Consider the following 27,766-nt stretch of genomic DNA (forward strand, 5'->3'; position numbering starts at 1 on the left):
CAATAGGCATCTTGCACACAACATTTGCACTATTACTTTTTGCACTTTACACCCCACTCCATGTGTACTTGTCTTGATATTATGTCTTATTTGTATATTTGTATTTGTTTATTTTGTATATTTACTATTTGTTTACTGAATGTTAAAGTTACTAATATTTGTTACTACTACATGTCTAATTGTTGAATATAGAGAGTTAACACCTATACCGCAGTCAAATTCCTTGTACATAAATACTTGGCCAGTAAAACGGATTCTGATTCTAAAATGGATTCTGAATTATACTGTAGTCAGAGGCGGAGAGAGTACACAGCTTCATTACTTAAGTAAAAGTACAGATACCCTTTGCTAAATTTTACTCAAGTACAAGTAAAAGTACAACAGTCAGATGTCTACTTAAGTAAAAGTACTGAATACTTGTTTTTAAAAGTACTTGAGTATCAAGAGTACAAGAGTAGCCTACATTTTCTAAATATTGGATTACTACTGCCACAGTGCTTACATTTATGTACAGAAACGTCCTACATGGAGTTATGAAAAATGTTAATGTTAATACCTTGGAGAATGTAAAAGGAATTGGAAGTAAAATCAAGTCATTTTCATCTTTTTACCATCTTGCCAGGGATGGGCAGTATTTCTAATACATGTATTTAAAATACATATTTCAAATACAAAATACTATTTTGTAATTGAAACACTTGAAGCGAAAACTATCATTAACTTGTTCAGAAAATTGAAATAGTCTGGCGAGGTCTGCTGCGTCTTCATCCATTGTTTTGGCCATGGTTTCGTCTCTTATCTAACCATGGAGTTGACTTTGGCGGAAAGCTGAAGGTGATTTCTGATAGGCTGTCCCAATCAGTGGCGCCTGCACAATCCAACCACATTTGACAGGGAAACAACAAATTGAGGGTTTCCAAGATTTTTCTTCTATCCTTTTTTTTTAGAAGTAGTAACGGGTACTCTCGGTTATGGATAGAAATGCAGTGGAGTAAAGAGTACAATATTTGCCTCTCAAATGTACTTGAGTAAAGTCATGAGTACTCCCCAAAAATGATTCTCGAGTAAAGTACAGATCCCTCAAAATTGTACTCAAGTACTGTACTCAAGTAAATGTACTCCGTTACTGTCCGGCTCTGACTGTAGTATTGGTGCCGATGTTTTGTTGCCTGTTGTCCTATTTAACGCGTTAAATGGCCAGGAATGCTATTATGGCCTCGTATCAAGATCCAGAAGTATATAGGCTACCTATTGGTTGTTTAGTAATGCAGATATATTTCCCTCACCTCTAAACTGATGCTTCCCCCACAACCTATACACATGACCTATAGACATAAGAAGATATCTTATTCAGTAGTCTAGACACAACCCGAGCACAGTATTTTAGGCCTGTTGTCCTGCTACCACACCTAATTATCCTAACCAACTGTATAAGAATATTTTCATTGTTTTGTTTTTCTATTTTGCTTTGCGTAAACATTTCAACTAAGCACTGTCTATAAACAAACAAACCATCCAAATTCATTCTCAAACAGTGACAGGACCATGCATGGTCACCTGCATCTCTGGGGGACGAATGTCGCCAACTGCCGCCATCTAGTGGTACAAAGCAGTCATTACTCCAACCTGCACAGTAAACATCCATAACGTCATTTCCGGTACAGTGTAGCCAAACACTGCTAAATCGTTAATAGAAGAAAAATCTGAAAATACTCTTTTGAGGAAAACAGTGTATTTATTGTTTGTCACACACACGTTGTTCGTTCACCAGACGTGGTCCTTCAAGGAAGGTATATCGATACTGTATCCCGTTTAGCATCAGGTACATGATGAAGGTGAGTCGAGTGAATTTGTTTTTGTTTCCCTGACTGACTGACTGACAGACAGACAGACAGAAATAATTTGCGAATAGCTACGATGCTCTGAGCTATTCTTACAGGTTCTTTAACGTGGTTTGCTATTGCATTATTTCAGAATGGTTCCATGTATATATGTTTCAATCTGTGGTATGGCGCAGTTATTTTTTTTTACTGATTAGCCAAAGTGTTTAGCATCATTTATTCTTTTGGAGCTGCTGCACCCCCCGGGACACATTGGCGCATAATATGAGCATAATGTCTAGCAACCTACCTATTGGCAGCAGGTAGTTTGACGTCTCATCAATCAGGCGCTGCAACCACACATGTAGCCTATCCATAATTTATCTGTCATTCCCATATAGTGAAATTATATTTCTGTATTCTGTAGCCCATGTTAAATAAAGGGGGCTTTAGTAACAGAGGCCTGAATAATCGAACCACAGATGCATACTAGCTTGTACGACACAGTAGGCCTACACATTAGGCTAGTTACCAGAACAGAAGTTCTAAAGTGAATGAAGGAACTGAGACAATTGTCAGGGTAAAGAGTGCTGGTCTTTCCATCTGTTGGGTCAAACTTCTTCAACGGTGCATTCTCAGGGTCCAGACACAGATGCAGAGGTTGTGGAGGAGAACAGTTCATCACCTGTGGATGATGCCACTGAAGAACTTCCGCCATACCTCCGCGAAGAACCACCTGAAGGTTAGTCTTCTTCCCTAACCTTACACATCCAAGATTACTAATTACTGCAGCTGTCCACTGTTATCTCAGAGTGTGTCCTGGACAGTAGCCTAATGTTAGACAGTAGCCTAATGCAGTGTTTCTCAAACTTTTTCAGACCAAGGACCACTTAACCAATTAAACAAAAACTCACGGACCACCTAGCTAAAAAAAAGAGAGTAGACCTACTTCAACAGTGTATTACACAATCGGCCTACTCACTGAACCACCTTGTCTTTGCACTTTGTTATTGTTCAGAATTCATATGATTTAAACTGGCATATCTTACATAGACAGTGTTGCAGAACTGTTTGGATTCACATACAGTACAAGTTGGTTCAATATTGCAAACAACTCATCTATATTATAATTTACCACGTCTTCTCGCGGACCACTTGGGATAGCTTGCGGACCACCAGTGGTCCCCGGACCACACTTTGAGAAACACTGGCCTAATGCACTTTAGTTCATGTCAGTAAAGTCAGGTCACAGTCAACCTCCATTGTGTCACTGGCTTGTAACGCAGTATGCAAGACTGCCTGCAGGTGGCCACACAAGCCCAGGCAATGCTCCATACTAGTCAGTATTCTGGTTCTCTTTGGAAAGAAACTACAGTTGCTAAGAGGGCTTCCACCTCAGAGCTGTAGGCTACACCACAGATATTGTCAGCCCCTATGATAAGATAGCATTTCACTGGGTTCACTCAAGCTAGTGTACACAGTTCAATTAAATTAATGATTGTTTTGTCATTTTGAAGCCATATTGTCTGTAACACCATCAGTTGGCCCAGGGGATATTAAAGAGTATTTGAAGTGTCAACATTTTCTGTATCTTCTACTTTTTCAGCCACCACATAGCCTATTAAAATATTAATTAGCTTTCTAAAGTGTGTCACTAGCTCATCTTACTTAGTCTCCTGAAATACCCTGTTGAACACTGAACCCTTTTAAGTCAACTGTGTTTTGACATATTTGTTTTCACATGTATTTCAAGCGATATAGCATCATGAGGTGCATTCTCAAGCACCTCAAACGTGTACCAGTGTGGGATCAGTCATGCTGATGATACTGGTACTCATACTGCCTCTGCAGAAAAGGGGGCTTTTCTCTGTGTGATGTTCTGCGTTCTTTATAAAGGAATCTACATAATGTTTTCATGTTAGTGAACAACAGCACCAGAATGGTCCTTTGGTTCACATATTATGTCCAGTTGGAGTGAGATGGAAGTGTAGTTTTGGTGTGAACGGTCCTTAATTGGCTCCACAGAGTGGGCTTCTCAGCAGTGCAGCAAGGTGGTTGCATAACATATTACTTGCCCCTTTTGCCCAGACTTTTTTGTTGCTACTTTGGAGTTTGGACTAGACATAGACTTAAGATGTGTAGTCCAGATAGATAGATAGTAGTTTGTGAACCCAACATTTTACCATAAACTCACTTTGCATTTGATAATAATTTGGATGCTTGTTTGTTGACCAAGAAAGTTTTGATAGTTGAGGTTATCATTAGTGTTTTTCAAACATATCCTAGTCTCGTCTCATCTCCCATGTCAAACACTTTCTCACACAAATGAGATGTAGGGATGCACCACTATATCAGCTTAACATCATTAATGGCTGACGTCGGACATGTTGACTGTTATCAGCCTATTGGCAGACAATATGACATTTACCGATGGCAGTGATGTGTATCTGTTATGTCGCATCAATTCAATCAATTGTGCCATATTGTGTTATTTGTGGACTGACACATGCAAAGATAGTGTTATGAAGGGCTGGAAGACTTGAAAATATATATATTTTTAGAATGAATATTTTTGTTTCCCTAATAGGTTAGGGTTACGGTTAGGTTTGGGGTAAGCAGTTAAAGGTGTTGCCCTGGCAAACGGGAGAAATAAGAATCAAAGAAGAAATATAAAAGAATAGATCAAAGTTGTTTTTTTAGGGTGAATAGACCCTAAACTAAAACATAATAAGGGGTTAGTGGAGAACAAGATGATGTTTCTGTGGTGAAACTAAACTATTATCTGAGTCTGGTTAAAGTAAACAAACAAACAAAAAAAGCCTGTGTCAGCATTGGCTAAACCCCGAAAAAAAAAAAAAAAAATACAGCCCAGCCCAGAATTTCAGAAAGTGGTGCATCGTAGCATCCACACACTCTCACTCACACTATGACAAACAGCTTGGGAAAGGCCCCATCACTGAAACTGTCTCGCCAGAGTAGGGCCATTTCTCAGACTGTCTTTTTGTGAAAAACCGAAAGGTTTTTTCAGGGTTTTTTCCAGTCATAAATTCATGAACTGGCTGTAGCTGCACCAGGGGCTGCCCTCTCTCCCCATCTTTTCACTGCCTTGTGAGCAGGAGCTTTCAGCTGGCTTTTTAAAGGGATCTCCAGGAGGTGCTTAGCTAAAAGAGCCTTTCTATAAACCTGTGCAGTTGTTTTAAAGTGTCTGTGCAGTGGACGGTTGTGTCAGTGCACTCCCTCACAAAACACAGGAACTGGGCAAAACACATACAGTATATGTGAACAGATGTACTAGGCCTACATACGATCACCTTTTAATACATTAGTAATTAATAGAAGAAAATGAAGTTTTATTGACTTTTCTAAACCCCACCCCTTGGCAAGCCTGTCCTGTTTGCCGACACGGGCCCAGCCGCTCCATCATCCTGACAGATCCAGTGCACAGGGGAGGCGTGAGCGTGATGTGCTGTGAAAGCGTGATGGATGGACTGTCAGGCGGACGAGCTCTCCGAGCACCGTCCACCTGCGCTCCTCCACAGCCTCTTTGATTAGCGGCGTCCTCGCCGGAGAAGCTGCCCTGGGAATAACAGAGGGATGAGAGAAAAAAAACAAAAAAGTGACTCATGAGCAGAGCTGAAAATCCAGACGTCCCTCAAAACCCACTGTCTGGGACCAAAATAAAGCTAAAAAGATGTTCTTCCTTTGTGCTTAGCCTTTGAGCGTGAGTTGTGTTCACGACTTAGAACAGTTCAGATCCGTGACAGAACAATAGCTGTTCGTGGTGTGCATGTTTCATTCCCCATGTATGACACTGAAGAATCCCTATTATAGATGAGCAGTTAAGAATTGTATTGTAGGAGGAAATGGAACTTCCATGGAAATGCAGTTATGTTAGTCATGAGGAAATGTGGTATTTCGGTCTAGCTTCTCAATGTGGTGACAAAGATGTCTGATGGGGGTGACTCCATCTGTGGATAGCCATTTCAGAATAATCCTTAATGATGTCACATTGCAGGAACTGTGGACAGTTAGGTAATGGCCTTATGATGTGATTCATTCAGTTCTCATACCAGTATTAAGGCCTGTTCAACTAAAACAATAACTGCAAAAAATACAGTTTATATATCGCTCAATCTAGGATGACAGTGTTCACAGCATGCTCTCTAACAATGACATGAAGAACAATATTGTGGGATCACTTTTAGAGTGATTTTTTTTTTTTTTTTTTTAGGGCTGCAGCTATCGATTCTTTTTGTAATCGATTAATCTAGCACTTTATCGATCGATTAATCGGATATTTTTTTTTGTTGCATTTTTAAACAACCAAAACACATAATGCATAACGAAAATGACATGGCTGTAAAATGATCAAGCAATTGGCACAGAGGAGGTATTTATTCTAACTCCAACATTAGGCTACAAAACTAAGCCCATTTATTGCAATTTACCCATTTAGTGTTTTTAAGTGCCAGTGCCATCAATTAAATAATGTTCAAAATGCTCTCTGTAAAATTGCAGCCTCTTGTGCATGACTTAGCTGGGCGAACAAAGCTGTCCATAGGCTACTATGTTGTGGAGTGCTGGGAGGGAGAAGAGGGAAAGCAATTTAATGTATTCATATGTAGCCTACAACAAGTTTCATGCAGATTCCAAAATGAATTCAGTGGAAATGCATGGATTCCAGTTTCTTCCAGTAGCAGCAACTGGAATCCATGCATTTCCCCTAAATTATTTTTGGAATCTGATCCCTTATCATACCTGTTCATTCTTACTCGTTGCTCGACTTATCGTGTGACTAAATTCAAGATGGCTGCAAACGCTAAACTTCGTGAAGATACTGTCTGTATAAATAGTCTTGTAAGTAAACTACCAGTGCTTTTTCAAAGTTCTCAATGTCTCGTTTTAAATGTCAGGGCCCTCGGAAGTCTACCAATGAAGTGTGGAGATACATTGAGCCTCGTAAATGGGTGTAAAACAGTGATTTATTTGCATGGCTAGCCCGATGCCGAAGCACCACTATTGAAAAAACTGTTGGTAGCATCGGCTAACTAGCGCCAGATTTTGGAGTGCAGGGGACAAGCCGAGATGGGCTATGAGACATACGTTCACACATGGTATCATGTTTCAATACACTTTAGGTCAATATCACACCGGAATTCTCCTTTAATGCTAGCTAGATAGCTAGTGGAAGATTTATACTAAGATATGTTATAGGTATATATAGGTTACGTTAATATTTGAAGAATATAGTAGTTGGTTAATGAGCATTTTCATCTTGGGATTTAACAGGGAACCTGTGCCCACGTTGTTGGCCTAGTAGCCTACATTACGGCGAGCTGTTGCAAACGCGAGAGACGTCCTGGCTACTGTTGATGAAAATATACCCCGTTTTCTAGCCTCTCGGGGTACCGGCTATCAGTATTACACGTCCCCCTGCAAAACGTTTGACCATGGTTATCCGTCGGGGTTTTTTGAGTTAATAAACTCCATAAATAACCATTAATTTGTCATTTTATGCCTCCTCACTGTTGTTTTCCTATGGAGTTGTCCGAGCTTATGTCCGAGTCCCGTTGAGGCTGGACTGTCATTGGCTCATCAGCGTTTTAAGGGTGGCGCTTAGCAACAGGTGGCAGGGTGGGAATTTTACGGCGGCCACGTCGTTGCCCCTTGCGTTGGCCGTGATGTCCCTTTGAAAATCGGAGGTTCACAGGCCACTGTGGCCTTGGTGCCCCTTTTTTCTATATTCTGCTTTGCATCAGACTAGCGATTTTTATTTAGCCTATGGCCTGTCAAAGCCATGCTTAGCATTCACAACGCAAATTAATCTAGCCTATGTCTTTACGCAGTGGAGAATGTGACAGCGCACGGCAAGAAAGAAAGTGCGTCCAAATTCACCCATTCTTTGCTGAACTAGCCTACTCTTCACACAGATATTACATGTATCACATCACACGAAAGAGCTTTTTCTCAGCTTTTAAACGATGGTAGCCGCAAGTTGGTGTGGTAAACGGTTCGCAAGAAAAGTAACTTAAATTTATTCATGTTATATTCTTCGCCCATCTCACTACCCATTAATCTCGGTGGAATACTTCACGAATTTTTCCCGAACACACAAACCATATATCAGAAGAAACAGCAGACTTTACCGAATACAAAGGTGTAAAGCATTCCCCTGTACATTCAGCCATTCCAGAGTAATCCGGTTTTACATTTGCAGCAATGTCTAAACTTTGGGCTTCAGGTTTCACAGTGTGTTTAAATTGTTCAATACATGATTTCATAACAGGCCAAATACAAAATAAATGTTACAAATATCGCCTAGATATCTGTAAATATTAAAATCAGCTGACTAAGAGTTTGTCAAAGTAGCCTTAATGATCACAAAATGCTAAGCATGCATGTAGACTATTTGAGTTTCTTAAAGATGAACTGTGCTTAATTGTTCAATACATGATTTCATAACAGGCCACATAGAAAATAAATGTTAAATATAGCCTAGATATCTGTAAATATTAAAATCAGTTCTATGATTAACAGTTCTATGTAATATGTCATGTTTGCTATTAAATTATTAAATAAGGGTTTTAAGGTGAAAAGTAAGGCATTTGTAGGTGACACTGAGCGGTTTTGTTGCCTAGTGTAAATGTTGTGTGTGTGTGTGTGTGTGTGTGTGTGTGTGTGTGGGGGGGGGGGGGGTTCATTGTGCCCACCCCAAATTTCTATTTGCCCCCCCAATCTGAGCAGCCTAGATCCGGGCCTGCTGGAACATAACAATTCTGCTTTCACAAAGAACTTTTTTTTCTCAGCAGAAGCCCCAAATGGCAACAAAATCATTTTAAAAAAAGATATATTTCATACATTTCTTATATAGTTTTGAGAATTAACTGTATAATAAGTGGGATAAGCCCGCGTCCCACTCCATGCAGGGCTCCTGTTCTGTTAGCATTTATTTTTCAAGAATGATCCACGGACTATATATATTCCTCACTAACAGATCCACTATATGTAGTAACCAGGAATGGGTACAGGGAGAAGGTTGATCTTTACAAAAAAAAAAATCTTTGTTCAACCTGACAGATATGTCTACCACTCCTACCATCCATGGCCTCTATCTGTGAAGGGTCCTCCAAGGAACAGTGTTGTTTATTTCAGTGATACGCCTCAATAACACTTACAATATATACAGAAACCGCTTGCTTCCATATCTCAGTTTATTTTTTTCCTCATCTGCTGCACAGCAGGTAACATATAGTACATTCTAACGCCGAAATCCTCATAGAGCCCTTTTAAATCTCTGCATGCATTCTAAACTTGGTGCAGGTTGAACTTGTCTAGCACACAGACACACACACATACACACACACACACACACACACACACACACACACACACACACACACACTAGGACTGCTTGCATTGTATGTGAAGACTACATATAATGACCTATTCAAACAAAGCGACACCAGAAATAGTGACTTTGACAAACCTGATTGCCTTCAATATATCAATTTCTATTATTTGAAGTTATTTGAAAACTCATGTGAGGGCTGATGGAACAAGATTGTCGTGGTTATGTGCTTCAGAGAAATTCATATTTTTCGTCATTTCTTCTGATTGTTATTCATTTGTGACTGTGCGCTTCGGAGGTTATCGGGCCCCAAAATGCACAGTCATACCAGCGTGCCACCTGATGTCTAGGCCTGTACTCTGGCTCAGGCTCTGGCTCTCTCTGACTGCCCTGATACCATCAGCTCCAGTCAGCTGAGCCCCCAGCTGCATCAATAAACCTCCATTAATCAACACAGCTCTGCTTCCTCTCTAAAAGCATCATGGCCCAGGTAGTTTTTTTTACTTCAATTTGGGTCAGCTATATTTGTCCAGCGACAGTAAATCCTGCCAGAGAAGAAGCGAGAGAGAGAAAGAGAGAGTGAGAGAGAGGGAGAGAGGGAGAGAGAGGGACAGATTCTCTGTCCGTGTTTTTGTAAGGAATGCTGCAGTGGGTGTTCCAGGCTTATTCATATCTGACAGCAATTAAATGATATGGTGGATTGATCCAGCATGGCTCACAAAAATCTGCTCCCACATCGGCCACAAATTCATTCAGTAGATGCCATTAGACGCCTTATCTGCTGTTCCAGAGGTGTGTTTGTGTTTGCCGTGCACTGCTCACTACCTGCTATTAAACAGTCCTCTGGGAGGCTGGGTGCAGACACGGAGCATCAGAAGACAAGATGAAAAACAGCATTGCTGTCAGGTGAGAAAGAGAGAGGGAAAAAAGGAGGGAATGGCAGGGGAGGGGGGGTCTGTTTATCAAATTCGAACAGTTTAGAATTGGGGGAGAAATCCTGTGGTCTCTATTCGACAGCCACCAAAGCTCTCTCATCCAAGTATCATCTGCTGTGACAGTGAGGAACAGCTATGTTCTGCCACTTTTGTTTTCCAGAGGAGATTAATAAATGATGCCCAGGGAAATGACAGGATGCACGATTTCATTTCTTAGCCAGTTTTTCTCATTATTTATCTGAAAAATATGGCAGTTCTCTACGACCAACCCCCCCATTCCTGAGAAGATGTTGGCTCACCATCTGCATTAGCTAGTGTGGTCTGACACTTCGCAATGGTCTCCAGCCGCCATGCCAAGCATGCCCCACAGCTGTGAGAACCAGGGCAGGCAGAAGGAAGCCCTGGAGACCGTTTTACCCGGGTACCACCAAACATGGGCACAGTTTCCTCCTGGACCCCTTCCTGACATTTCTTTCTACTACAGTAGGTGTTGTAATTTGTTTCTGCAGCCCAAAGGGACTACAGCAGAACAGTAAAGGGTTGTGTGAGGGTTGGAGAGAGGGATGTTGTGAGGGAGGATGGGTGGAGTAAGACTTTTTCATTTGATACAGAATGCAAAACCAAAAAAAAAAAAAAAACAAGCCCCCCAGTGATGGGCAAGGTTTACTTCTTTGCCTTCCATTTTCTGTCTCATTTCATTGAGATGGGACTCAGGTTGTCATACTTAGAGATCTGACCACGCTGTCTGTGTGGCATGGTGCTCTGAGTGGACGGACATTTTGGCTTTGGCAGGAGACGAGGACAGCATGTGCTGAGGAAGACTCTAGATGTACATCTCCCATGCAGACGTATCATTGTTGTTTGTCGTATTATCAGAAACAACGGCATGCAATATCTTAATGTGGTCCAAAAACAGAGAGAGAGAGAGGGAGAGAGAGCCTTTGTCAAGCATCAGATGAAAAGGCCCTGAGGCTTTCCTAGTTAGACCTTTTGTCTTTCATCAGCTTGTTTCGCAGTGTACTGCTTTCACTGCAGATCCCAGGGCAGCGATGCTAACTATAGACAAGAATAAAAATCTCAGCTGTTTTATCTTTTGAATTTTTAAACAATACCATATGCCTTACCTTTTCGGCGGTTTGGCATGAAAGTTCACAGCTCAGTTGCATTATTCAGTGGGCAGTGTGAAAGTAAAACGTGCTGACAGTCAAGTGTCCGACAGTTTGTGAGCTGAATACATAGTTTGTAATAACAGGCACAGGGAAGGCCATTTGTTTGCCTGAACACAGTCTTGAAGAGTCGTCATATGCAATGAACCAAGCTGAATTTCTAAAGCCCCGGGTTATGCTCTTTGGGAGTGAGCGAAAATGATACTCTGCAAGCAACAGCATGGTGTAGCCCCCCCCCCGAAAGCATAATTTTGCCCCAGGAGCCCAAAAACATAGACTAATTCACTCAGGATCTCCTCAGCACAGGTACAGCAACATTACCTCTTATCAAGTGTGTCAGCGACAGGGCTCCACATGTGACTGGGCTACCACATCATATGAGGCTGTAGCTCCCAGCAATGACAGGAGCAGGCAGTTTTCACCAGTTGCCTGAGAAACTGCCTCCAGGACGGATGTCATGAGCAGCCATCTAGCCAGCCCCTTAGCCCTGCAGACAGACACACACACAGCCTCAAGGCTGGTGTCATGAACGGCTGGTTTCATGGTGTGAGTTGCAGCAGACAGCACCAGCAGTAAAAAGGCCAGCGGCCCTGTGGAGATGGTGCAGCGCCAGCTCATCAGCAGGCCTGCTGCTCGTGCGTCCAGGATGTCCAGACGTGTTGCGGAGCAGGAAGATGGGAGATAGGAGGACAGGAAATGAAGAGGCGTGGTGTCTCCCCGGCGTCCTCCACAGGGCCTGAGGGATATTAAAATGTGTACTGTCAAAGGTGATGAAACGCGGCACCCCAGGCTCATTACTGGCCGCTCTCTGTCCTCAGCTCTTATCTCATTCACACTGGGTGACTGAACACAAAATGGCCACCATGGCAGCTTCACTGGATGGTACTGTATCTGCTCTATTTCCAAATAGAGTTTGGTCCAGATGAGGACAGACCCAGCAGTCTCTCTAGATGTGCAGTGCAGTGGGATTATAGACAGTAAGATGGAGGATATGGCTCACTGGATTTGTTCAGCATCATACTTGATTTTGTAAGGGATAATGGACAACACAACATTCAAGGACATGTTGCCACCTTGAATATGTATTATTCTCTACAAACCAAATGCCATGCAGTCACACTCACAACAGTTGGCATACTTGCATTGTATTAATTTGTTCAGAAAGGATTGAGGTGGTTCAAGTCAATGACTCATGGGTTTATCACAAAACTAGAAACATTCTCTTTCTACCTTTTTCTGTCTAGTCTGTTTGCTTGGGCATAATGTAGGCCTATTTGCATTACAAGTGTTATGGAAAGACCTGATTTACATGCACAGTTCAAGCACAGTCATTGTGTTTGTTTTTAATAATGACATTTGAGTTCACAATTTTAATGATTTTCTTTTGTTGAGTATTTTCTGGTTTTGAAATTCATCATGTAGGCATGAACGGATTATGAACTTTCGGGCCCCTGGCCCCAGATGTATTAAGGGCCCCCCACTAATTGTTGCATATGTGGGAGGGGGGGTTGGGTGTCCTCCCCCAGAAAATGTTTAATTTGTTTGATGTGATTTCCTGTATTCTGGTGCATTTTGGGGATGGCCAATACTAAATTCAATCAGATTCATAGCCTACATCCTGACTTGTTGATACTGAGGCAATGCTTCCATGCAAACGCTTGGGCTTCAGGGCCCCCTGACCCCTTGGGCCCCTGGGCCTGGGCCCGGTAGGCCCGTGCAATAATCCATCCTTATGTAGGCCAATTTTATCCCGGTCCCGAATTTCACCCATTCTCATCTGGTCACCCTAAAAACAAAGAGTATAGGCCTACCTTACACAGCCTCTCCTTGAGTCTCTCTATCTCTCTCTCTCTCTCTCTCTCTCTCTCTCTCTCTATGAACGGACACGCCCCTCAGCACGCACATTTAATCCAAGCATTTACAATCATGCAAGCAATGACTAAATTGCTATTAAATCCAGTTAGCATTATATTAGCACACTGCACTGACTGGGGAAACTGAACCAGTACTAGACTATAATGAGCTAGCCAATTAGGCTACTTTATTTACAATATTTCCAGGCTTCAACCAGTGCTGCTGACAGCTGAAGCGGCAAGAGACAGAAAGAAAGAACTGTTGGAGCCTAATCCTAGTTTAGTAACAGCACCTAGGCTGTAACATCTGCATATTGTGTGCTGTCATGAATAAATAATCAGAAATACAGTATTTTTTTTTTTTTATACCAGTAATTTATATAACAATATAATATAATAATAATAATATAAATATTAAAAGATAATTATGCTATACATAGCCCAATATGCTCCTATCCCCGGTCAGACACCTTAACTGACATATTTCCTGCGGGAAACCCTGACTGCAGCTTATTCAACTAAAGAAGTAGTGAGAAAATCACATCGTGAACTTAAAGTCATGAATCATATTGAATCGTGAGTTGAGCGTATCGTCACATCCCTAGAATAACCCCATGGAGTTTACAAAGGGCAAACAGTCTTTTGTCATGAGCTGTCATGAGAATGGAAATGTAACAAAATTACAAATGTGGCAGGTTTTACCTTTTGAGACCATGCTTGAGACACAATAAAAGAAATCATGCCCACATGTGGTCAAAATAAAATGTGTTTGGTCGAAATAAAAGCTTGGCTACAGGAGCTATTTGGAAAGGATATTTCATTTTGAGGTTTAATGAATAAGGTTAGCTGTCACAGTTTTGACTGTTACTTTGCAGCATTAATAAAACAGTGCACTGAATTTTAATTACGTAATTCTGTCTCCAGACTAAAATGTCAACTCTCAGGACAATATTAGTCATTTTAGAGCATGAAATAAAAAGACAATGCTATGAGGCACACCCATTTAGAGGAAGTTGCCCTTTATTGTAAGTGTACTAAAAACCATTTTAAAATGATATAATATATTCAGCATTTAACCATCACATAAGCCAACACACACATTTGATGTGTTTTCAGGGCAACATTTTTTTTGCCCACACCACAGAACCTGTCTGGGTTTAACTGGTAGTCTCAAACAGCATTATGCAACTCCAGTCACCTACCTGGCTGTCATCACTTGGCTCCAATAAATATTGGTGCCCTGCCTCTGCCATGAGAAAGGAATAGTTTGCAGAAAACAACTTGCATAATTCAGCTAATACTGCATAATGCAAGTGATAATAGTCAGCTTGTAAGCATGTATAGGAGGTCCGTCAGTGAAGAGAATATGCTTTAGCTACAGAAAGTTTACAGATATAGCTAGGAGTGAAAAAACAACGTTCATTAACACAATTCCGCTGGCATAAAGTCAAGTTGATCACAGATGCTTGTATTTCACTGGTGTTTATTAACACTTTGACAGGAACGCAAGGTAAAATGCTCCATGGAGACAGATGCTAGGTGTGACAATATCACTTCTGTTCCAAGTGGATATTCGAGAATCATTTTGAACTCAAAAGTACCAAACCTCTGTGAGTAACCTTCAGCATTTTTTTCCGTTTGTGCCACATTTACTTGCTTTCTGCCACAGTGCTACATGACACTTCTCTTGCTGGACCATAACAGAGATTAATGTCTGATATGGTCCCAAGGACCATGTGCAATGGCCTGTGTTGTTTGGTATGGGGAGAAAAGGGTAGTTTTCCTTGGATATAATGAGCTGCATCTTAACAAATGCACAGATGTGGTCTTTGCAATGATATGTCCCATTGGATTAAGTGAAGTAGGCCATTATATCAGCTCACAAATCCTACTGCAACATTATATAAAGTAGGAACAGAACAGTGGAACAGTGCTTCTGTGTATGTAATTGCAGTATCTTTTGTCAGCATACACACACATACTCCAGCACCTCTGACATTGTGTTGGATAATGATATCAATTATTCACTTAATCAGTGTAAGGCTCTTGGGTTACGCAGCTTATTCAGTACACCTTTTTTAGATGGCTTTCTATTGTGTGTGTGTGTGTGTGTGTGTGTGTGTGTGTGTGTGTGTGTGTGTGTGTGTGTGTGTGTGTGTGTGCAAAACAGTAAATGCATTCTATTGTCATTCACATTCTGGCAAAACAAGCTGCATGTCTTGTTTCCCCGCTGAAGTATAGAGTGTAGTTTCCATACACCATAATATGAATGGCAGCCTTTATAAACAAACTAACAGGACTGACCTTATTTCAGTTTCCCGTTTCCACATAAGCACTGACATTTACCTGGTCTTGTACGTGGTGTGCGTATAGAAACATGGCCCTTGGCTGGGCTACAGGTAGAGATATGTGAGCACAGCATCCCACACAGAGGCCTACATGTTACAGTTCAGCTGCAAGGACATTTTCTTAATTTCCCTGGCTTCCTGTCTGGCGACGTCTCTATTTTTCTGCCTGTCGATATCTTCTGATATAGTCTTCCTATCCACATCACCCTCCCCCCTCTCTCCCTCGTTCCCCTAACTACCATGCAACTTGATGCAATACTTATGCAATTTATTTTAAAAGTTATGTAATATGTCAGTCACCACTGCTTAGACCCTCAGAAGTGCTGGATTGTGGAGTGTTTTAATGGGCAAGGTGGAGGATTTTCTTCGTGCTCAGAATTCCCACCCATAAGCATCACAAGCACTCTGGTCCAGAGTCTCAACAAGTCTACTGTAGACTCTACGCCAGGGGTCGGCAAGTAACTTTGGCCGCGGGCCAGTATTTTTCATGGCCAATAGACGGCAGGCTGCAGGCCAGAGCAGGATATTACTAATATTTAAACGTAGCTCCGGTCTACTAGTCCACACACATCTACACGGAGAATGGATAATAACTCGTGAAAAAAAAAACATGGATGGGCCCATTGATGGTCTGCTTAAGTAATTAAATGGTCTTGATTAACTCTGTTTTATCCTCCCTTTCAATATTGGTAATAGTAAATTATTGTTGGGCTACAATAATTTTGGCGATGGACTGTTTAACATGGAGCCTGACTTATAACTTATTCTAATTACTTCTTTGGACAAATTCTCTTACTTTAATTTTAAATACTTGGTTGACTAATGCTCTGACACTGACAATGTTACAATGTGTATTGTTTACCTACAAGGAATATTAGCGTGCAGAGTGAGGAGCGTAGCCTACTACAGGAGTTAACTGGGAGAAAATGTCTTAGTCAAAAAGTCTAAAGAGGGAAGTTTTACCCCGAACGTAGAGCCTATTAAAAGGAATGGAAAGAAAATTTGGTGTTCATCTTACCCGATATGCTTTTGTTGTTGAATATGCAAAGGTGTCGCTGTTTGAAAAGAATATCAGACGGCACTAGCCTACCAGACAGAGCGGCACCTTCAAGGTGGCCTATCCGCTCCAGACAGCGGCACAAAAGTGCAACATTCAAGCACTGGCAGGGGGCTACGCACAGAGTAGGCTAGATCCTATTGCGTTCTGGGGTTCTTTCCATATTTGTTTAAGCACCCGCGGACTGATTGGTGAATAGGCTATTTGTAAATCGATATTGTAAAAAAAATGTTTTTAAAAAATCGTACTACCAGAATAATCTGACGGCCCAAAGAGTGCCAACCAATGCTCTACGCCTTTTGAGTTACTTGGTGTTTTAAGCCCCCAACATTGTCTTCCAAGAAGCGCGGCATGGAAGGCACTAGGGTTAGGGTTAAGGTTAGGGTTAGGGTTAGGTGCCTTGAAGTCGACGGTGGGGGCTTAAAACACCAATGATCACCTTTTGACTGAAGGGAAAAATAGTGTGTGTGGCAGTTATTAAATGATTCAGCATTAAAGGACCAGTATGTAGGAAATAATGGAAAATAAATTGTAACCATTCCAAAAATGATCACCATATGTCATCAGAGAGTAAGGAAACAAGATGAATTGAAGTAATGGCTTATTTGACAACATTACTATAACCCGTAAAACCCATAAAAAAAAATGAGTTACGGGGCGGAATCTCTTGGAATTTTCATTTATGTTTTGAACGATTAATTCTAGAGTAGCGTATTAATAATGGGCTGGCATGTCCTCCTATTTGTGTTGCCAAATTAGCAAAGGCCAACTGTCAACTTGCTGTCAGTTGTAGTCATGAACGCCTACGAGAGGCAGGCAAATTTCCAAAATTAAAACAAGAAACAAATTAAGTGGACATCAGAGGAGCTTCCTGAGATAGCGACGTCTTCGTCAAACGAAGAATATCAAGTCTGACACAGGGCTGGCATTTCTCCACGACAGGTAGCCTAGGCTAAACTTCATCTGCATCACTAACTTCAGCTAAATATGTTACGTTGGTTAGAGAGGTATTTTTTGTTTTCACTGTTTCCGTAATTTGTAGCTGGGTCATGGTTGGAGAAACGTTAAAGCAGCTGCAGGTCAACTAACGTTAATGTTAGGTAAGTCTTCATTACATCTGGCAACCCAGAAGAGGCTCGCGTCTGGTAGTCTTGAGAACGTTCACCAATGTTTTGATTTTGGCCTATAGAACGTTCGGTAAAAATCCTACAAATCGCTCCTTTAATGATATTTTCTGCCATATAATGGAGAGTTCCATTATCAGCATCATAGTTGGCCCCACAAGGCTTCCTATCCGTTTTAACATTCCATACAGTATGTTATCTTAATGCAGAGGAAGTAGATTGGGAACCAAATAGAATGTTCAAGCATTGTTTTTGTTTTTATTGTTGAAAGGGACTATTAGATATCTATATAAATCCCTTAGTTTATGGCCTGATGCTGTAAGTTGGATATCCAGTGCAGGGCATGCTACAGTAAGCAGCAGGGCACACTGACTAGTGCAAGTATGCATCATGCAACAAGGAGGGCAGGAAGCATCCTCAGGTGCCCTCAGAGAACAAAGGATCTCCACCCCTCAGCTTTTCTCTTTCCACCACATATTTACACAGTGGTCTCTTATATGCTCCCTCTCTCTCTCTCTCTCTCTCTCTCTCTCTCTCTCTCTCATTCCTTCTCTCTCTTTCTCTGTTCCATCTCTCATTTTCTTCCTCTCTGCTCTTTGCTTGAGAGCACAGCAGCTGTGTGACGGCCTACGAGACGAGTGATCACAGCGGGGCGGTGATGGGATGTGTTTGAAGCGGTGAGAAGATACGAGCAAGGCAGGAGCCGTCGTTTCCAATGTTGTCTCCCTCTACCTTCTTCCCCACACCCTAATTTGCCCAGTTCCGCCTCTCCCCTCCTGAGCACACTTCCAGCCCACGGGAGAGAGGAATGGACCTGACACAAACTACTCTGTCGTTTAGATGAGAAAAATTATGTGGTGAAAGCTTCAGGTTCTTCATTCTGTGATATTACATTGCCAAGGTAACCCCATATTAGTTCTTTTTTTTCTGGGTGTTTTTTGTTCTTCCTTTGAGAATGAGCTACTACATCTTTCTCTTGAGAGAAAAGCCTGTGTGCTGCGGAAGACCTTTTCCTTTGGCCTTCCAAATGGCATTGTTCACTGGCATGTGTTTGAAGACAAAGTGACATTTTAGTCTTTTCTTAGGAATTGGATTGATCTTTCCGAGGTTCCTGTTGGAAAGAGCAAAGTGATATTTCCCCCGTGGAAAGAGGGGAGGAGGAGTGAAGAAGGGGGAGAGGGGAAGAGAGGGAGAGAGAAATATGGTAACAGAGAAGTGAGCAGGGGGGCTGCAGTGTTTTGAACCGCCCACCCCAAGCTGGTCTGAGAGGGATAAATAGTTCTACAGGGAGAGAGAGAGGGAGACAGAGAGACAGAGGGAAAAGAGAGAAAGAAAGAAAGAAAGAAAGAAGGGGAAAAAAGAAAGAAAGAAAGAACTGTTCTCTTTTTGGATGCTGTAGGCACTCCATATTAGCGAAAGAAAGAAAGAAATATGTTAGAAGAGAGAAATGTAAGAGGCAGTAGTTGAAACACTGAGACTATCTTAAGATCATCATAAAATGTTTTGCATGTAAGAACTAAGATAAAATCTCTCTTCATTTTAGACAAAATGAGAAGACAGAATATCTAGCTGTTTTTTTCAAAATATTCGAATGACCTTTCTTTTCTCAGAACTGTGGCTGCAACATCTTTGGAGATTTCTGCCAGAGTTACCAACTAACTACCTAAGGCCATGCTACATACCCAGTTGAGGCCATACTGTTCATCATGTAATGTCAACTATTTAACTAGTTAGACTGATGATTTCCCATTTTATGGAAAGTTATATGGCTAAGATGGAGAGTCTGTTTGGGGAAGTGTGTTTTGAACAGACTAGTTTTAATACTTTGGTCTTAAACTTTTTTTCAGTTTCAGGACCACTTAACTAACCCTAGCTAAAAAAAAAAAAAAAGATTAGACCTACTTCAACAGTAGCCTATAATTAGAATTTGTCTTGCTTAGAACTTTCAAATTCATACTGTATGATTTAAACTGGCATATCTTACATAGACAGTGTTGCAGAACTGTTTTTACATACAAGTTGGTTCAATATTGCAAACAACTCATCTATATTATATTTTACCCGTCTGCTCCAGGACCACTTGAGATAACTTGCGGACCACCAGTGATTCCCGGACCACACTTTGAGAAACACTGGTCTCTAATATGACAGTGATCCAGTCAAATCTTTTACTGTCTATGGTCAAATATATAACTGTAGCTCGACTTACCTGTGCATGTAAACATACTGACTGACAAAAAATCAGAATGAGTAATTATAACAGACGAGTAGCCCTGTGGACACACAATATTGTTGGAAAATTGAGATGTGTGAAACACTATTTGACTCAAATGGTAATCAGAAATAATTTTATAAAAAAAGACTAAAATGTGTTGACTAAAACTGACTAAGACTAAGATACCTTTAGTTTGACTAAAACTAGACTAAAATGACGAGACTTTTAGTTGACTAAAACTTGACTAACAAAAATGATATTTGAATGACTAAATATGACAAAGACTAAAAAGGACATTTCGTCACAAGACTAAGACTAAGACTAAATTAAAAATAGGTGACAAAATTAACACTAATACCAAGTGTGTTTACAGACATTTTCGTTTTTAAGTCATGGTATGGAATTTGTCCTTAGAACTATCAAATTTGACGCATGCTTGTATTGTCTACCAGAGGAGGAAACGACTATTAGAGAGAGTGTGATGTAAATTATGTGCCGCTACACACAGTTGATTGACACCCGTGACATAAGATACAGAAAGAGCTTAAGCTCACGACATGATCAACACATTGTTCCAATCCCATCGTGCAGCTTATCGCTAATTTGCAATGGTGTGCATACCACACACACACACACACACACACACACACACACACACACACACACACACACACACACACACACTGCAATCAGCGGAGACCTGCGCAGGCCAGGCGGAGCCGACGCTGCCGAGTGCAGATCGCTTCTGCCCCATCAGCGGGGAGATTGATTAGTTTCGCCACCTCCTTTATTAGCCTGCCGCCGCAGGGCGGTCATTAGTTAGCAGAGATTAAAGATGGTTACTTCTCTGGCGCACACTCAGGCAGGGCCTAATGAGATAATGGCAGGCCGCACGCACTCCGCGCAGAGGGCTCCACTCGCCGGGGCGGGAGAGAGGGCGCCGGGGTCAGCGAGGGACACTGTGATGGGAGCGGGAGGGCCGAGGCTGGGGCCGGAGAGGTGGACATGAGAAGTGTGATGGTGCAGCGGGCGGCACTCCCCCACCTCATCAGTAACAGCCTGCGTTTAAGCAATTTGTCAGCTCAGCAGGCAATGAGCACGGTGGGAAAGGAGAGACTTTGACTTTGTCAGTCTCACTGACAGAAAACTCTCAACGGCTCCTGCACACTGATCATGGTTGTGTATAATGTGGGGGCGCATGCATTCACTGCAATCAAAAGAAATGACAGAGAAAGTGTAGTTTAGTTTATTTGAGTTGAGTGATTTTTAATAAGAACTTCAACACTGATATTTTGTGTTGGTAAAATAAATGCCAAATAATTGTGTCCAATATGCCAACAGAAAGAAAACCTACCAAGTTGCTGCCAAAACAAACAGTTATCCAATAGGACTTCACTTGACTAAGATAACTGCTTCTGCGGTGCAAGCTGTGGAATGAGATGCTGTTTTTTCCTTCTTTTAAGTTTAGGACTGCACAGAGGTTGTTGAGTGAGAAAATACTTAATTACCACTTTGCCAAGCTTAAAACGCTGGCAGCTAGTTTTTTTAATTGCTCTGCAGATAAAGTGTTTGAGGAGGTGTTAAACTCACACAGTGTCATCACCTAGGAAGAACTTAGCCACTGCTGAAACACACACACACACACACACACACACACACACACACATACACACACATACACAACAACCTCAATCACATCTTGTCGATGAGGATTAAACTACCCTAATAATGTTCCTGCTGCTTGTTTCTATGCGCCAGAAGAGAATCTGCTACTCCTCATTGCCAGTGATAACAGCCCACCCCCCATCAGGCGCATGAAGATGTGTCTGACCTGTTTTCCTATTCCTCTAGAGGCCGCTCAGAGTGCTGTGAGCACAGGCTCTCTGGTGGCTTAAGCAGAATAATAAGCTCAAGTTTGGAGAAGGGGTGGGGAGCAGGGGCTTCTCTCCGGATTTTCCAGACACTCGAGTGTCACTTTGCTGAGTTGTTAGCTGAGTTGTTCTTGTTTGGATACATGGGGATTTTTCTGCCCACTCACGCCAGCTTGATCTATTGGCTTTGATCGGCTTGTTATTGCCTTGTTTTGAGGGTGACTCACTCTGCTTTACATCACTGTGGATAGACATGGAATGAGAGAGCAGAAAAAGAGACATTCAGACAGACAGACAGACGGACTCAAGTGTGTGCAGGTTGGAGAAAGAATGAGCAGTGTGTGTGTGTGTTTTTGAGGTTGTCGTCTCAGTGAGAGGTAGGGCGTGTACTGTGTGGTGTGTGTGCGAAGAAGAGCGGTCTGTTTGTTTGTGCGTCTGTCCCTCTCGTTGAGTCCAGAGGCGGTCCGGCTGTGGTGTCCCAGGCTCCCACTGGGCAGAGGGGGCACAGGCCGTGCCATGGTTCACAGGCAGCAGAGAGCACCACAGCTCTGGGCAGGGGCTGAGCTGAGAGTGTCGTGTTTGTCCAGAAAGCTGTGAGCCATAAGAAGACAGTGTCTTCATTCTGCAGGAAGAGGATGGCTACTGGCTGATTTTATTTTCCACCAGTGAGCTGTGAAGCGGTATCCGCTTAAGCGCCTATGAGAAAAGATTAGGCTACAAGGCAAAACAAAACAAAAACAGATATCTTGCTCGAATTCAGGGCTGGCATTTTGTCCGGCAGAGAAACACAGAAATAAATAGAAGCTGGATCACAGGGATGCTGTGCTGTGGTATGATAAAGTATTGTGTAAAGAAGAAACTTTAGACTAGAACTTGCCAACTAAAACTCTTCTGGCCCAAGGAACACCTCTGAGAGGGATTGTCAAGAATGTCTAAGCTATCTAGCAAGGGCCACCTCATTTAATGAATGAATGTGTACTTTGTTGGGTGTCATTAATGGACTAGCTCACCTTCAAAACATCTATTGATTTCACTGAAATACAATATCTTGTCCAATCAATCAGCTGCTCTATGGCTCAGAACATACAAATTTGCTGCAGTCCCAAACATGCTGCATACACACACACACACACACACACACACACACACACACACACACACACACACACACACACACAGAGAGAGAGAGAGAGGTGTAGAAGCTAAGTCTGAAGAAGCTTAATCCTGGTATTTGATGTCATTTCCTCTTGGTGTAATAGGCGGTGTCCCAACCCTTTGTCCAGTTGATGTACAGTAGCGTAGAGTGTTTGAGCTCCTCTGTGAAGCTCCTCTCTCTAATCTCCCTCTGTTTGGGGGAGGGAAGGTGAGTGGTGGAGTGGTGGTGTTTGCTTGAGTCACTGAGCAGTCAGTGAAATAGCTATGATTGTTTGAGAGGTACTGAGGATCCTGTGATGTGTCATGGAAGACCACTGGGAAAAAAAGGCTTGAAAAGCAGGTCTGGCTGAAAGCAGTTTTCTGTTCAATGGGGAAAATCTCAGATGTCCTCAACTTATTGATGTGGTTCGAGGAGGAATTTGGTTACTTGGCTGCCTCATTAAAACACAAAAAAAACATCCAGGTTTCGACACTTTGAGCTCAAACTCCAGTGTTCTCACCCACTTGGAGCTCATCTTACTGGCATACTATCTCTCTGAACAAAGACTGAGATTTGGCAAAACGCATATTCTACAAGAGTCTAACAGACTCCTCTGTGTCAACATCAACTCCAAGTGTGTCTCTGTTTCAACGATAGACACACTTACTCCTGCTAAGACAGATGGATAATGAGACGCATTTATTATTGTGGAATTTTCTCCATGGTAAAGCTCTGAGGGTAGAATGTGGCCCATTTGAGGACCCAGAGGAAAGATAACGCTGTGCTGAGGGGCTGTCTGCTGTATGGAGATATGCTGTATGCTGGAGAGTCCCTATGGGAAAGCATACATCAACTATCAAGTGGTAGGATGTTTAAAATCAGTCCTGTCCAGCAAGCTGCCATGTCCGCACATACAGTAAGAGGACTTCACTTCCACTTTTTTTAATATGAAGTGGACTAAAGTCCCTCAGTGGCATATGTGCATGGGTTTATTTTTGGACACAGGGAGAGTTATCAGAGACAGAATTTACTTCAGATCAAAGGGGAAGCATTTTGGAGAAAGTCACTACAGTTAGGGTTGAGAATGTTTGGTCTGTCCCTGCTCAGAATACTAATCGAGAGTATTTTTATTTCATTATTTTACAGTCTTTTAGTAAAGCATGTTTATTTTTCACATGGGTGGTGATTCACTACAGCGCTTGATCCACACTGGACCTTTGTGTCAGAAAAGGCAACTGAAGCCTCATCCTTGAGAGAGAAAGCGCACCATGATTCACCGTAACCCTTTTACATCAGGCCGTGAAACACGTTTAACACCTCCTCAGCCTTTCAAAGGCTCCATAGCAGCCTTCTATCTATAAACGTGTGTTATTATAATGCCAGGCATTGTCAGGTGGGAGGCAGGTTGCTTACAAGGGTTGTTTTTGCCAGCACGGTGTGCGTGGTTGGACTCACATATGGTGTCATTGTCTACCTGAAACTGCTTTTGATGATTGATATTTTTAGATTACCTCTCCCTGTTCACACCACTTGTTGACAATGGCTCCTTTTCAGAACGTTTCATACCAAATAGATACGTGTCCAGTTTTATATTGCACATATTTTTTGTTGAAATGGTACGAGTGTTGCAAACTGATACAATGAATCCCATTGTCATCCCTCCCATTTTGATAACATCTGAACTGCAGTACCGCTCTGTAGTCAGACAGAATTGTATAGAATTACATTATTATAGCCGTCTGGTCGGGATTTCACGTTACACCTTGGATGAAAATATTGGTGGGAACTGCAGGTGGCCGCTACTCATGTTGCCCTGTGCTCTGTTGCAGACTTGGAGAAAGACCACCCGAAGACGGAGGCGGGCGTGATCTGGCGGGTGACGGGCGGCCTGTTCAGCATGACCCGGGGTGCAGTGGGCGCCACGCTGGGCGGAGTGGCCTGGGTGGGCAGCAAGAGCTACGAGCTCACCAAGACGGCGGTCACCAGTGTGCCCGCCGCTGGCGTGGGCCTGGTCAAGGGCAGCGTGTCCGTGGTGACCGGAGGGGTGGGCGCGGTGGGCTCCGCAGTGGCCAGTAAAGTCACACCAAAGAAAAAGGACAAGTCTGACTAGGGCCTCGCCGATCAGTCCAACTGCCCACTCAAGACCTGACAACCCTGCCCACCCCACCCCAACCCACCTCTCAATGGCCTCTGTCTGCTTCTGTGTCTGCCCACTCAATTGATCAACAAGACAGATGTTTTTTTTTGTTACAAAAAGAATAATGACAATGTTATTGCAAACAATCTGTTACCGAGGTACTTGTGAACGTAGCAATTTAAAATTTAATTTACTTTTGACTTTTTTTTTTCTTATTTTGTGTGTTTCTGGGAGATGGGTGTATCTTGATATGTGCAAGCAATGTAGGGGTGAGTGTTGCTTAATGTTTGTAGACATGTAGACATTCTGATTCACGGCATGAGGCCACAAACCAACCGTCTGTGCTGAACTTCTTGCTTATGTTGTATTGAATTTTAAGCTAAACTGTACATTCAGCCTTGATTTCACAGACGTCCATTGGTCCAACTTATGTTCATGTTTAACAGTGTTAATTAGTATGAGCCCAAGCTCAGTGCAAACAATTACTTGCTAGTATTTCCAGTTCAGATTTGTTTCAGTTCAGATTTACAGTGTAGGACGGGTGCTGGGGCACAGCGGAGCGAGTCCTCTGAAGGGGGAGTCTTTATAGCACACTGGCTAACACATAGCAGCCCTCTCTTTTGGATCATGAATGAGCAGTACTGGCAGTTGTTAATAATGTGAGTTTAACATTGAACTTTGAAATGCTGACTCACAAGATGACCCATGTCTATGAGTCGTGTCTGTCTCAATGGTTAGTGTTGAATTGCAGCCTCAGAATCAAGTGTTTGATTTGATGTAAGGGTGGTTCAGAGGATGCAACGTTTGCTGTGAATGAAATGTCTCTTTCTTTTGTTACCTTTCATGTAAGGACAGCAGACTATTTGGGCTGGATGTGAAGTTCATGAAAGTGTATCTGGTGAGGAGCTCAGAAAAGGGTCATTTGCTTCTCTGTGCAACAGGAGTCTCCAGACTTGTCAACACTATTAATACGTAACCATGAGAACAAAGGATCACTACAGGATGTGAGGAGACATTTAGTCCTGACATTTTCTCTTCTTGATTTAAATGTACATCCACGTGCCTCAGCTTTTAAGGAAAGTAATGCCACTCAAGTCCTTTATAAAAATGTGACATTCCTCTGTTGTCGCAATGCTGTGTACTCCTTGTTCCTCTTTAAATACGCTGTTTTGTCAGAAGGAAAATCTTTTCAGACAAACAAAAGAAAACCCTTGCTGAGAACACTGGGCTGTTATCTCTGAGAAGTCTTTTTCCTGGCCTTTCATCCTTCAAAGGTGGTTGATTTTGGAAGCAAATTGTCTGGGAACTTTTGTATTAAAAGCTACAATATTGACCAAATAGATAAATATAAACATCTGAAATGTGTTTGAACAAATATACAGCACTTTTTTGTTTCTTTGCGTGTTCCTTTATCATTTTCTTCTGAATTCCACAACTTTTTTGCATAGTGTTTTTTGAGCATTAGAGCACTGCATGCTTCACGCTGTAGTCTTCTAAACACTGTGTATCGTTTAACTTATTATAAATCTGTTTCACTTTTTATGCTTTTTTTTCTTTGTCTTTTTACATGCTCATCTGCATTATGTATTTCTCATAGGATGCTTATGTCTTGGAAACTCTGTTACAATTAACTGGACTTTTAAGACCAGGTAGATTTTGTCTATTATAGAACTATTTTTGCTAAATCTGCTGTATTCTATAAATAAAGCAATTCTGTATTTTAAAAAAAAAATATGTGCTCCAGTTTGCATTTTTGTTGATTTCCTCACAGTATTCCATCAATATGATGGCCCAAATCCAACCGTATCCCACCCCAGGCAAACTACCTCTATTTTAACACACTACTGCTATAGCATTTAGAACATTAAGTTGGCCTTAACATTAAAGTATAATTCCAGCGAAAATTGACCCAGAGGCTTTTTTTCTGCATTAAAACACATCAATAAGCAGTGGAGACCGTATTTTTCGCTGATCAACCCCTACAGAGCTTGCTCCGGTATACGCTATACAGTAGCCCCAAATAGCAAACAGTGGATTAGCTAAGGGCCATGTGCGAGAAGTTGGCCTTAACATTAAGTCAACATTAGAACATTAAGGTGCAGTCAGGGATTTTACACGATTTCAAACCCATAAAATTTTTTATCACATTCAATCATCTCATGACCTCTAGCTGCCCATTCCATGAGTAGGCCTCACTGTAAAAAAAATGGTCTCTGTAGGCAGCAGGCTCCGGAAACTGGAAACAAACAAAGTAGGGGCAGCCTGCCCCCCAAACAAAAACAAAACAATTTGAGGAATTTCTCTGGGAATACTGAAGGGAGGGGTGAACTACTTCTGGCGTGTTTCATTTGGTCCTTGGTTAAAATATAATGTACATTTTTTTGCACAAAAGCGTCTGCTATTAATATTAATATAAACATAAACACAAACAAATGTGACTGCACAATTCCTGATTGGACCTTTAAATGGAAACTCCAAATGAAGAGTTGGAGAATGTTTAGCAAACACCTAGCTATATCTAAATATTTGTATGACAACAAAAGGTTATTTTGTCAGATCAAAAAGTACCAAATAGTTATGAGACATTCTCTGCAATCTCAGCTAATCTGTCCTTTGGAACTTGATTTCAGTACACTCTCCACATAATATTGAGATGTTTCAGAAAAATATGTGACAACCTATTAAGTAATAATGAAAACTGACAAGGAAATGTTTGTTTAAACTGCATTTGCAAATCACAAAAAACAGAATGAAATC

General features: G+C 41.8%; 1 protein-coding gene across 1 annotated transcript; it reads left to right on the plus strand.

The window, feature by feature from the left end:
• The first annotated feature begins 1,634 nt into the window (after positions 1 to 1,634).
• Positions 1,635 to 26,743, plus strand: zgc:101566 (Transmembrane protein 263-B-like). The gene is made up of 3 exons (XM_048257853.1): positions 1,635 to 1,835; positions 2,460 to 2,562; positions 24,702 to 26,743. The coding sequence occupies exons 1-3, from the start codon at positions 1,827 to 1,829 to the stop codon at positions 24,980 to 24,982; spliced, it is 393 nt and encodes a 130-aa protein (XP_048113810.1). The 5' UTR covers positions 1,635 to 1,826; the 3' UTR covers positions 24,983 to 26,743.
• The last annotated feature ends 1,023 nt before the right edge of the window (positions 26,744 to 27,766 follow it).

The sequence above is a fragment of the Alosa alosa genome, chromosome 11 (genome assembly GCF_017589495.1).
Source record: "Alosa alosa isolate M-15738 ecotype Scorff River chromosome 11, AALO_Geno_1.1, whole genome shotgun sequence".
Lineage (NCBI taxonomy): Eukaryota > Metazoa > Chordata > Actinopteri > Clupeiformes > Clupeidae > Alosa > Alosa alosa.

Bases quoted from the DNA above. Each gene is read 5' to 3' on its own strand.
- zgc:101566 (XM_048257853.1), top strand. The intron at 2,563-24,701 runs GTTAGTCTTCTT...GCTCTGTTGCAG, and splicing joins CCGCGAAGAACCACCTGAAG to ACTTGGAGAAAGACCACCCG.